The 14,048-nt window shown below is 37.0% G+C and overlaps 1 protein-coding gene across 2 annotated transcripts in view; it reads right to left on the reverse strand.

The window, feature by feature from the left end:
• LOC125229556 overlaps window positions 1-14,048 on the reverse strand; it is a 60,918-nt gene that overhangs the window by 18,578 nt on the left and 28,292 nt on the right. For both annotated transcript variants that reach the window (XM_048134429.1, XM_048134428.1), the window contains exons 3-4: window positions 8,553-8,640; window positions 5,319-5,420 (exon numbers count right to left, since the gene is read on the reverse strand). In XM_048134429.1, the coding sequence (XP_047990386.1) occupies window positions 5,319-5,420; window positions 8,553-8,640 (190 nt within the window). The remainder of the gene's footprint in view (window positions 1-5,318; window positions 5,421-8,552; window positions 8,641-14,048) is intronic.

The raw sequence follows: 14,048 nt of genomic DNA on the forward strand, positions 1-14,048 counted from the left end.
AACTGTTTATTTTTCTTAGATATGTGCAGTTTTGAAGAATTTTGCTTGCTAAATATTTTTTTGCCATAGCTTGTGAAGACTCAACATATTTTAGAAAGAGTGTCGAGGAAATTGTATTTTATCTTCGAGAACTATTTATAAAGTAACTTGATAAAAATGTATTTTTGATTCCTCGTGTATTTTATTTTAAACTAGCTTTTGCTCGCGGCTTCGTTTGCGTCAAATTCGAAAATTGCGGAATGCTCCATACAAACTCCCCCCCCTCATTTTAGGGAAGTGGGGGGTTAGAAAGAGACAAAAAGTAGCCTATGTCACTCCCTATCCCTTCAACTATCTCCACTTAAAAAATCACGTCAATTCGTCGCTCCGTTTTGGCGTGAAAGACGGACAAACAAACAGACACACACACTTTCTCATTTATAATATTAGTATGGATTCCTTTAAGTGCTACTTTTTATTTGATTTGCATTAACAGTAGGTAAATCTTTTCCTCAACCAATTAAAAAGTTTTATGCGATGCTTTCAATGCAAAAGAAATCTAAACAAGTTATGATTCATGGTCTTTTCGCTTCAAATGCAAATTTTATTCGTATTCTAAATATGGCACTAATAATGAATTTTGTTTTTTTTTCCACCTATTTATTAACCTACATTTTGCAATGTGTTTTTTGTCACTCTTTGAATCTGTCAACAAATATAGATTAAAATTACTCATAACGGACATCTAAAAACATGTGCCTACTTTTTAAGAAATGGTTTTTTTTATGATTCCTGTCTTTATAAAAAAAGTTAAATAGGAATGAATACAGTGTAATTGAATAGTGATTTAGTATCCATGTTATTACAGACTTTAATAATTTATTTATTTAATCGTATGGCAAATTATATCTAAAAGCAATCAGGGTGTAGCCTTGAGGTTTCTAAGCCAGGCAACCAGGTCCGGTGTCACGATATTCAGATCTTCAGCAGGCCCGGGTTATAAGTGGGCAGCGTTGGAAGATGTGTTCAGCCGGTCTATCATGCTTACAATTTTATCACTTATCCACGCGGATAAGACAACTGTCACTCTTACACTGACATACTTGCCAAAGCGTGACGGATGCTTTATCCACGTGGATAAGTGATAAAATTGGAAGCATGATATGGCGGCAGTAGTCTGTTCTTCCTCTCCGCATTCGCAGAGTGGTGAAGCCGTCCAACACTATTTGTGTGTAGCTGATTTGCAGCGGCCAATTTAATAATAAATACACTTTTGGTATTAGGTCCCTATTGTATTCACCTGCTAAACAAATAGGTAAGCGAAGCACATAATTTATGAGAACCGGATTGCGAAGTATAAATGTTCATTAATAAATCTCTGCAATTAATCTAAGCGGTGCACGTTCATTTGTAAACGGCATTCACTTCCCATTAGCTTAAATACCTAGGGTATTTTCTAGACTATCTTTATTTATAATATTTTTATAAGCACTTTTCATTATGGTTTTTAGACGTCACGCGAACTCGCATCTCGCATGCGATTTTATAGATTTACATGTTTTACATCATATATGTGAAACATGGAAAATATTTTTATTACTTGAAATTGTCCTGGTATACCGTAACATTAATCTGATGTACATTTGAATAGAGTGTACCAGTGTAGAGACCTAGAGACCAGAGTAGAGTGATTAAGTAGAATAGGTATCTTGTAAGAGAAAATCAAAAGTTAGTAAATACTTAATACCAACGAAAGTCTTAAAGATCGTTGAGGTGACTATTGCTTAAAAATAGAATATTTTTATTTTTCTGCCTTATGTTGACTTTTCTTGGAATAAGTTCATTCACTTATTAGATCCACTTTGGAGAAAATATGTAATTCATTTCGCGGACTTAACATCAAATCGAAGTGACAATTTAATCTTAGTAGACGAGGTAATATAAAGTAATTTTGGTACAGGGATTTATATTCAACTGCTCTTATTGGGCTTGCAGCGAGGCGAGGCATGCGGCGTACAGCCAACCAATTGGAACCCTAGGCCACTGTAGAACTATGTCATAGTGACGTTATAAATCAGATTGTAAGAACTCTCTTACTGCTTTTCATTTTGACATGGTTGTAGAGTGGCCTAGGGTTCCAATTGGTTGACTGTACAATGTCAAACAGTTGAAGATCATTACAAGCGTCCTGAGTCGAAGCTGAATAGGGTGAACGCACGCTCGTCCGCCCCGCGGGACGCCCCGCCTAACGGCTCAGCCACGACAATGGTCTAAGCGCGACAGCGGCGAGCGGCGGCCATACAATGGAGCGAGACACAGCGATGGGACTTTTCATTCGCACGTATGGCTGCCGCTCACCGATGCCGCGCTTAGACCAATGTCGTGGCTGGGCCATAACGCTCCACTCCGAGCGCTCACTCAGGCCTTACAGGCTTAGGTACTTCTTATTAAAACTCAATACGGGAATTTATCGCGAGATAATTTAGAACTAACTTTTGATGTTTCGAGGAGTGCGTTGTCCCCGTGGTCTCAAAGAAGTATGACTAAAGTTGACATTAATTATTCTCATTGACAACGGGGACAACGTCGTCCTCAAAACGTTGTAGGTTAGTGTCAAAACGTAATTTTCTGGGGTTAAGTTGCATATCACAGGTAATGTGTAAAATACGTGAAAGGTTAAAACAGCACCGGTAGCATGGTCGCGCGATAAACGATAAAACATCAGGCCGTCCATATCGCACTTATGTACAAATACTGCGAAATGGACGGCCTGATTGTTGAAGTTACAAATCAACACTAATAGGCATAGTATAATTAGTAAACACTAATTACATCGCTCATCTATTCTTACATAAACAGAACAGATTAAACCAAATTTAGTTCAAATTAGTTCCACAAATTCCTGATTCCAACTTTAATACAGGTCAACAATTAGCTCTGGATACGATATGTCGCGGGTTCATATACGAGTAGGTTAGTTTCTCCTATTTTGAGCTAACTTCATTCGTATATCAAAATTCGAATCGAATCCTCTATAATTAGAAACAAATCATTATTTTGTTAATCTAAACACGCGATGCTATTTCGCAAATGCCATTTCCCATCCCCATGGCGCCCTCTATTACTTTATTGTGATTGTCAGGCGAGTATGTGAGCAGTGACATTTACACTAATTAAAGACACCCTGCAGCTTAAACAAAGGATACTATAGACTAGACAGCCAAATAATAATACCACTACCGGACGAGATGGTCACATACAAATTATAATAAGAGTGACAGAGAGCAAAATGTTATTTTTTGTCTTTGTCATAGTTTCACTTTTCCGCCGTTGCCACAAACGAGTTTGTGGCAAACAATAAGGACGTGACTTGTCAAGCTTATTATCCGCCCAAATTACCTAGGTAGTGTATGGTAAACTGTCAGCCATTTTTAAAGTGATTCTTAAATTCGCTCCATTATTCTATATCTGTCCCTTACGGGTGTACCCTTGTGTCAAGTCTATAGTATCCTTCGTCTGAGCCCTGCAGGCATGATGCTTGCAATTTTATCACTTATCAACGTGGATAAGACACTTGTCACTCTCACACTTACATGATATCATTTATCACACACTTTATCCACGTAGATAAGTGATAAAATTGCAAGCATCATGCCTGCAGGGCTCAGACGAAGGATACTATAGACTTGACACAAGGGTACACCCGTAAGGGACAGATATAGAATAATGGAGCGAATTTAAGAATCACTTTAAAAATGGCTGACAGTTTACCATACACAACCTAGGTAATTTGGGCGGATAATAAGCTTGACAAGTCACGTCCTTATTGTTTGCCACAAACTCGTTTGTGGCAACGGCGGAAAAGTGAAACTATGACAAAGACAAAAAATAACATTTTGCTCTCTGTCACTCTTATTATAATTTGTATGTGACCATCTCGTCCGGTAGTGGTATTATTATTTGGCTGTCTAGTCTATAGTATCCTTTGTTTAAGCTGCAGGGTGTCTTTAATTAGTGTAAATGTCACTGCTCACATACTCGCCTGACAATCACAATAAAGTAATAGAGGGCGCCATGGGGATGGGAAATGGCATTTGCGAAATAGCATCGCGTGTTTAGATTAACAAAATAATGATTTGTTTCTAATTATAGAGGATTCGATTCGAATTTTGATATACGAATGAAGTTAGCTCAAAATAGGAGAAACTAACCTACTCGTATATGAACCCGCGACATATCGTATCCAGAGCTAATTGTTGACCTGTATTAAAGTTGGAATCAGGAATTTGTGGAACTAATTTGAACTAAATTTGGTTTAATCAGTTCTGTTTATGTAAGAATAGATGAGCGATGTAATTAGTGTTTACTAATTATACTATGCCTATTAGTGTTGATTTGTAATTTTGACGTTAATTTTAATAAAGTTTTGTAATGATAATGATATTCAATTAAGACTTCATGATATTTACCCTATCACTACATTTTATAAAACGAGTAAGAATGTGATAACTTTGAATTTATTTTGGAGAAACTTAATGTTAAAATAACATGCTATAAAATATAACCTCAAAAAAAACTTTATGTCACTCTCTGTTACTTAAGAACTTTTTTTGTTTTTACTATCGATTATTGAATCAATCAATATATACTTGGCTGACTGTAAAACTGTATTTCCTGTGCAAAACTCAATTCTCAAGATGATTTTTGAAATTCGAACTTTTGAATTTTAGTATAATTATGGTAAGTACTTTCAGATAATTATATTTTTAACATATATTATTTTTAATTTTTTCCAAAGTTCCACCCCACTTTTTTTTGGATTTGGATTTTTTTATGTGGTTTCCACTCATCGCGAGCTCTTTCAATCCTAACAGGAGAAAAAAATTCTCCTAAGGTTTTTTTCCCATTTTGTTACGCCGTGTCTTGCGTGGGCGACGGTCGCGCGACCGTTGCCGTCGCGTCTCATACTTCCATATCGATAAGGTTTGATTTCGTATGCGTCGCATCCCCGTCGCGCGACCATCGCGCGACCGTCGCCCACGCAAGCCACGGCGTTACCATTTTTTCATACATTTTGTATGGCGGTAACGGAAAGAAAGGTTTGAAAATCTATGGAAATCTTGGGACATTTTTTCTCTCCTATCATATCATGATCGAAAGACCTCGCGATTCTGAGTATGCACGTATGAATCGCGTAAAAAAATACCCATGTTAGAAAAAAAGTGGGGTGGTCAACTTTGAAAAACGTGGTCCACAAAATGCTTTGTATTGTATTGTATAAAAACGTATTTATCTGAAGTCATACTCTGTGGTGTGTTGGTATGATGATGTTACATTACCTCCACTTCCACCCTCGCTGGCTCCACCGCCGAGCCCCGCGACCGCCGCTTGCCCGTGAGGAGTGCCAGCTTCAGCAAAAAGCCCGCCAGCACCACCGTTACCTAAAAAAAAAAAAATTACTTATTTTATGATATAGGCAGCAAACGAGCAGACAAGCCTCCTGTCTACGTATCCGAATGCAAAAACGCTCACGAAACGCTCACGATAATATCTCTTTCGTAGCTCTCTATCTCTATTGCTCTTGCGTATTGGCGCGACAGAGCCAGACTACATTTCTGCGGCGTTTCAGTGGCGTTGCGCGTCGCAGAAATGCCATTCGGCTACGGGGTCTGATGGCAAGCAGTCATCGCCGCCCATTGACATAAGCAACAGCAGGGGAGCCACTTATGCGTTGCTTTTCTATAAGAACCCTAAATACCTGCTACTTGAATAATCTAACTACATACCTAAGAAGGTAGCTCATTCCACAACTTGTTGATTCGGAGCAAAAAACGAGCGAGAGGCCCGTTAAACTAAAAACTTGTGACAGACTTAAAAAACGAAAACTAACCCTATCCAAAAAATAAAAGTAAGCCTACCTGAAAGTCCTAAAACCCACTCTCTAAGCCCTGGCCCCTGGGCAAGGTGCCCATCACGCAGGCCGCATTGCCGCGCTGTATTGCAAGAGCAATTCCTTGCACGAAACAGAGGGTTTGCCTTCCTTAAAGACCGTTTCCCCAACTCTCTGAGAAGCCCACGTGCTCCTTTACCCCACCCCCAATGCCCCCCCAGGGCCACGGGCCCATTTCTTGAAGCTACAAGTTACAGTTTACAAGTGGTAGTGTGTCTAATTTAAATGACAAGTTGGAAATCTGTATACACACCTTAATGTACAGGAAATAAAGTTTTGTATACATATCTTTGTCACTTTGTCTGTATTCACAGCTGTGCTGTTGACTGTAACTTGTAATTTTCAGTTTTGAGAAATGGGCCCCAGATACAATGATACATATATAAACCCTGGGCTAAATTCCCCGAAGGAGCACAGACCACATAAAACTGATCAAATATTTATTAGTACCATTTTAGGGTAACTAAAACAACATTTTTATTATTTTCCGTTCCCTTTTATACCTTTGGAATTCTTGAAATAGTGAAATAGTACATTACGATACAAGTGCGTAAAAAAGGAAATTCGAAACAAGTGGCGATAAATTAAAACACGACCGGAAGGAGTGTTTTAAATCGACACGAGTTAGGAATTTCCTTTTCGCACGTGTATCGTACGACGTTTTTCAGTACAGATGGCCCTCCGAAGTTTCGACCTGGCATATAATGAACCACTCCTCGCACTAGTGCGTAAAAAAAACTCCATCTGTACTGAAAAACATATTTCGTTCCTATGAAAAGTGTAAAGAAAAACAAACAAAAATGATACTACAGTAATTTAATAAATCGAACATCGTTCATAAAAATATTATCAATATTAAAAGTTAGCGGTTTTATTACGTGCTAAGGAGTCGTTTAAAACTATTTCTACGGCTGTCTATAATTCGTTTTCATGGAAAATAAAGTCGCTAACCGTTTTATAGTTTAATCACCGAAACCTTCTAAAATGTAGTTATTATAGACTAAATTAAATTTTATATTATAAAGTGTAATCTAAATTATATAAATAATTTCTAATAAAACCAATTTTAGGTGAAATTTTATATTTTTGCGGTTCTTATTATTTAATTTAATGTAGGAATTTAGAGGGTTTTACTAATAAAATTTATAATTTCTAGGTTTACACTCATTTGAAACGGCGAAATAATTTAAATGGATTTGCATCGCAAGAATTTGTGTATTTTGCCCAATTAACCTACTTGCTTTCACATAATAGATCTTCCGTCTCACATTAAACATTTCATTGAAAAATTCTGTTCCTCGAGAAGTTTTTCCATCCCATTTGACTTTCTCATCTCTCATTTAAGTACTTTAAGATTAGCTGGAAGATATCCTTTATAGGGACAAGTTCGCCTATGTACCTACCTCTATTCCTGTTGTTCACAATAGAGTGATTACTACAACTACTGAGTTGGCATGCAAATGACAATTATTTATCATATTCAAAATAATGAAACACATTAAGTACGATACAATAACGGAAAAAAACAAAACCCGAAACGACTGCGAAAACACGACCGAAGGGAGTGATTTAAACAGACACGAGTTACGAATTTCTTTTGCACGTGTATTGTACAAAGTTTTAAAGTACGGCTACAATTTTAAAGGCTTTTAGAAGTTTCGATATAGACAAACTACTTTTTGCCCGCAGCTTCGCTCGTTTTAGAAAGAGACACAATACATAGTAGCCTATGTCAATCTCCATCCCTTCAACAATCTCCACTTAAAAAAATCACGTCAATTCGTCGCTCCGTTTTGCCGTGAAAAACGGACAAACAAACAGACACACACACTTTCCCATTTATAATTTTAAGTAAGTATGGATAAAGTAGGCCTACTACCTTGAAAAAAAAAGCGGCATGTAACATTATTTCAAAATAACTCCATATTTGGAGAATTATTCTTCAAACAATTATGGCGCGCTATCAAAGCATGAGCGCGCTTTTACCTTATTCGTGCTGAGTAAGAAGAATTGATCAAAACGCGACACGAACGACCGACGACCTTAATTTGAACTCTTGATAAGGTTTATGAATAATCAATATTCGTGATCCTAATAACAGGTACACAGCGATTGTAAAAATAAGATGCCAACATAATATACGAATAGGTAGGTACTTAGGTAGGTTTCGGCATTATAAAAAAACATTTATAAACGAACATGTTATCAGCATGGCTATTATAGGTTGCTTCTTGAAGGGGATAAATATATAAAAGAAGAAACTGACTGACTGACTGACAATATACGTACCACCAAGAAATTTTCTCTACATACTTAAATCTTAACACTGTAATATTTACTACATCGACACCAACGGACATTTTAGGCTCACGTAAATATTTGTTTAAACAAGGTTTCAATTCGGCTTAATTTGAGGAGTCATCATCATGATCAACATCATCATGTCATCCCTTTATAATTAGTTTTTTAGTTTTAGGAGTTTATTATTTAAACTAAAATGTATGTAAAAACATATTGCCTTCATTTATCTTTTGTCCGTAGCCCGCATGAATGCGAAGTGCGCTCAATAACAGAGCTAATTCAAGTGCCCAAGTTTACATGATTAAGAGAAGTAATTACGTACCTAATAGTCCTCCCAGGCCAGCTGCCGCGTGGTAACCGCCGAAGTTCACTCCCACTTTCCCATCTTTGAATGTAATGAATTGGGGAGCCTGCAAAGAAACAATGAGGTGTGTATAACATAGTATAGTATAGACATACAGTTAGGTTTGAATGCCACATTTTATGGACAGTCTTAATACAGTTGTCTACGAAAACGTACATGTAAGTATTTCATTTAATCGGCTCCACATAACATGGCGACCGTGACAGGACCTTTGAGTAGAGAAAGTTTGATGTTGAGGTGAATGTTTACGGTTATAGGTTTATAGGTTTATAGGTTTGAATGCCACATTTTATGGACAGTCTTAATACAGTCGTCTACGAAAACGTACATGTAAGTATTTCATTTAATCGGCTCCACATAACATGGCGGCCGTAACAGGACCTTTGAGTAGAGAAAGTTTGATGTTGAGGTGAATGTTTACGGTTATAGGTTTATAGGTTTATAGGTTTGAATGCCACATTTTATGGACAGTCTTAATACAGTCGTCTACGAAAACGTACATGTAAGTATTTCATTTAATCGGCTCCACATAACATGGCGGCCGTAACAGGACCTTTGAGTAGAGAAAGTTTGATGTTGAGGTGAATGTTTACGGGCGTGATAAATACTGTGTGATATAGATTGTGTCACAAGGGAGCAAAATATCATATTTACGTCAAGATCGCAGGCACGAATTCTGAACGAAGCAAAGGATTCTACAATAGAATCCAGATCTTAGTGAAGGATTCAAGTGTAAACGATTAAGGAGGAAATAATGTATCACACACTGCATTTACTGCTTTTCACATCACCTATGAGGATATGTAGTGTACAACATTATTACGACATAAGTAGGTATATTTTTAAACCAAAAAAATATATGCAAAAATGTAAGAACATATGTTACTATACTAGCTTTTGCCCGCGACTTCGCTCGCGTTAAATTCTAAAATTGCAGGGTACTCCATACAAACTTCTACCCCCCATTATAAGGAAGTGGGGGATTAGAAAGAGATAAAAATTAGCCTATGTCACTCTTTATCTTTTCAACTATCTCCACATAAAAAAATCACGTCAATTCGTCGCTCCGTTTTGCCGTGAAAGACGAACAAACAAACAGACACACACACACGTTCCCATTTATAATATTAGAAGGGATTTACTTGAAAAGTGTTATTTTGCTATTTCATAGCAGTGAGAAACGCCACATTGCTCCCTCCAAGCGGGGCCCAATATTTCATTCGAGTCGGAAAGTTTGGTGTTGAGACGAAAAGGAACTTGACAAATATTAGTGTAATAAAATATAATAGTTAGATGTTTGACATCGATGTGTTAATTTCAAATTTTGATTGTTTAGCGAAGTGTGTCTAATGTGCTAATATAATTTCTACTTCTGGTCTAGAGCTAAATAAAGAATCAAATATTTGTTTAAGAAATAAACTTGATTGACAACTATTGTAGATATTTACATTAAAATGCGCTGGAGACATAAATACATAGCTCTTTGTACGTGTGTACGGATTTCAATCTAGAAATCGAAGATTCAAACCCCGGCTTGCTATTGATTTTTTCGGAACGAATTTACGACATCTTTTGTTATTAGCATAGTAACGGTCTATGGGATGCAAGGTCAGATTTCATAACAAATGACTACGTATTTATGAAAATTCTTGAAATATGTTTCTGAGCGGACCCAACCACCCATGATCCGTGGCAGTAAGCCAAGACCGCATAAAATATTATTTATTCGTAAATTAAAATATGCATAGCGACTGCTCCCAAATGTCATCAAAACATGTCGATTAACCACAGTTAGCTAAAACGAGCCATAGACACAATTCAGGTTCATTACCGGTTGAAATGGTAACTGCACCATTGAAATGACTCACTGGACGGGCACGCGGTACGTGGCATAATTAGCTTTTGATTTAGAAGCGCAATTGAATTGAACGATGCGAGTGAAATACGTCTATGGACTGCTAGCTTTGTATAGGCTAGAATGTAATTAGAAATTACGTATGTGGTAACAACCCACGAATTTTACAGTTAAATCAGGGTTTTAAAATACTGCATGAGGTACCTATCCTATAGGTACTTTCAAAGGGTTTGTATGGCTTCAAAGGATTGCATTCTCCAGCCCCTAGAATACAAGAATACACAATACGCTAGCGGTTAGGTACGGATCCAAGTACACAAACGATTACGATAATATCGTTTTCGTAATTCGTATTGGCGCGAGTCTGACTGCATTTGAGCAGTTCCCGAATACTTTGTACATAGCCACGTCAGCAAATTTTATTTGATCAATCAATCAATCAATTATTTATTCGTGATAACTACAAAATGATCCTATTTTGTTACCAATATTTAGTAATATAAGTCGACTTTCGTAAGATATGTACAGAATAATTGTCATAATTAAGAAAATATCGATACTCGAGAACCTTAATGACGAAATAAAACTTACTAAAATCTCAATTCAGAAAAAAAATCATGGTAACAAAATAGGAATAATAAAAACAAATTTAACTTTTTCCTTAATTTTTGTACAAACTTTTCCAGAACTGCTGATTTGGATTTTGGATCGGCATCAAGCGTCAACGAATGTCATTTCGGGCCCATTTCTCGAAGCTACACGTTACAATTTACAAGACGAGGTCAATGTCTAATATGTCTGACAAAAGGAAAGGCATGGAAAGATTTGCGAAGTCCGGCGTGGCTTCCGTAGCTCAATTGGTAAGAGCATTGCACGGATTGCAAAAATGGTGCGGGTTCAAGTCCCGCCGGAAGCGTAAATTTTTCAATTTTTTCCTTTAATATAAAAATGTTTAGAATCGTTAGCAGACGTTTCTGCTTAATAAAAATTAATTTAGTATGGGTTAGCACATTGTTACTGGTGAATTCTCAATATAACTTGAGACTCCAGTGCCGTTACAAGATGTAATAGTCTGTCGGTAGATGGCGCTAGACGTCACCCCAAGACGTGTGTACAAAAGGAAAGGCATGGAAAGATTTGCGAAGTCCGGCGTGGCTTCCGTAGCTCAATTGGTAAGAGCATTGCACGGATTGCAAAAATGGTGCGGGTTCAAGTCCCGCCGGAAGCGTAAATTTTTCCATTTTTTCCTTTAATATAAAAATGTCTAATATGACAAATTGAAAAGAGACTTCCACTTGTAACTTTGGTCGTCAAGTAGCGTCAAACATTGCCATTTCGGCTAGGTATAAGCATTACACGTTGTGTATTAAATTATAAGAACCCTAGAAAATTATGACTTTAAACTTTCAGCTGTCTACGTAGTTACAATATTTACAACTGTTGTAAAATAATGTTCTTTTAACTAGTTTAAATCACAAAATTTTCAACAAGAACGTCATATTGTTCAAAGTTCAGAGACGTTCACTGAACTTTGGGGATACACAACGAATTTTTATCAACTGCAGAAGGTGCAAAACCGTTTTTATACTAGTAATGTAAATATTCGTTATTTCAAATTGAAAATAGTGACAGTATAGCAAAGAGAGCAGATTACCTTTAACAAAATCTTATAGTCAGCGTTAAGTATACAATTGGCACGCTGACAAAATATATAACATCAGGAAGTAATAATAGTCAATGGTCATGATACACAGTTCTTAACAATTATATTTATTTTTTAATAACTCAATAGTAATCGACTAGAATTAAGACTATAGTTTTTTAGAGAACTCAACTTTAATGAACCTGAACATTCTGAATAACCTCCCCTTCGAATTAACGGAAATGAAATACAACGCGGCCCATAATATACTATGTACCCATAATACTTAACATGAAAAATGATAATTTTGATCCGAAAATACCTTTCTTTTGATGAACAATAGATAATATTTATATTCTAGACGTGACCCAATTAAATACTGTAACAATTCAAGTCTTCCGTGAACGCTGGGGTCAGTAATTTACAATACAGCGAAGGAACTCTGTTGTGCACAATATAACTTTAGCGTTTTACGGCTCAGCCACGACATTGGTCTAAGCGCGACAGCGGTGAGCGGCGGCCATACATTGGAGCGAGACACAGCGATGGGACTTTTCAGTCGCACGTATGGCTGCCGCTCACCGCTGTCGCGCTTAGACCAATGTCGTGGCTGGGCCGTTACAGCTAGGAAGTCAGGCGTTTCTGAGTCACAGTTTGACGGGATGAAGGACACGTTCGTTTTAAAGCGATTAGCAGTAGCGGATTTGGCTGCGATAAAAGTTTAGTTTAGTTAAAAATAGCCAAATGCATTTACGATAACATCGTTATCGTGGCTAGTTACTTCTATCGCTCTTCCGTATTGGCGCGACAGAGCCAGACCACAGTATAATATAGAGTACTATCGTGGCCAGACCATAGATTTAGAATTATTAAACTAGATTGTGGAATCACATTTTTTGCCATACTAAATTGAATCTTATCACTGAGACAAAGGTAATCGTATCAGACTAGCGAAAACGGTCCACATGAGAGGGCATTGTTTGGGCTGGTGTCCCTCTCGCACGTGTGGCCAGTGTTAATGAGGTTACCATAGTAGTAGTATTTTTATCTGTATATTATCTGACTTTATAACTTCTTATATTATTTTAGTGTTATATTCAAACTAGGGTTTCGATATATTTCAAAGAATTGGAAAATAATTATAATGTAATTATGTTGATGCCAATAAATCAAAGATTTGTATAATTAAAAAATATGTTTAAATGGGTATTAGTAGATTTGGTAGTAACTTTGAAAATTGACTGGTATCCCCAATGTATGACAGTGATGACGTCACTGAATAATGTTGACATTGTCAGTAAGTGCGAGAGGGACACCAGCCCAAACAATGACCTCTCATGTAGACACACTTTTTGACCTAACTACTCATTCTGGTTTAACTGTAATTCTGTGGGCCAGACTGCATTTCGATCGGCGTCATGGCGTCAACGATTGTCAGGACAGCAGGGTGCGCCAGCCTACTTATGAGAATCGCGAGACGTCAGCAGGCAGGCAATTATGGTCGCGCGATAAATGATAAAACATCGGGCCGTCCCTATTGCACTTACAATAGTGTGATAGAGACGGCCAGGACTATGGCTATATACACACTAAGTGCTAATGCATCATTCACCATCACAATTATGAAATAAAACCATCGCAATTTTGCTTACTATCAACACAATACAGCAATTAACATAAATCTTTAATGGTTGTGAGAGCCCTTTGATAATGAAACAAATATGTCACACTTGATAAAGATGCAACTTTTCAAAAGTAACTGTGAATTATTTTTCATTCATAATTCCAATATTTCTCATAATATTTTATTCAATGCCTAACACGCAACCACGATTTATAATTACTCGCAGTTTATTCCTTGATATCACATGACAGTGGGTGATAATACTGATAATTACGTAATGACTTGCAAGTTTCTAGCTACTCCGTTGAATATTAATAATTGTCTGATGTCAAA

Source organism: Leguminivora glycinivorella, chromosome 9, assembly GCF_023078275.1.
Source record: "Leguminivora glycinivorella isolate SPB_JAAS2020 chromosome 9, LegGlyc_1.1, whole genome shotgun sequence".
NCBI classification, from domain to species: Eukaryota; Metazoa; Arthropoda; class Insecta; order Lepidoptera; family Tortricidae; genus Leguminivora; species Leguminivora glycinivorella.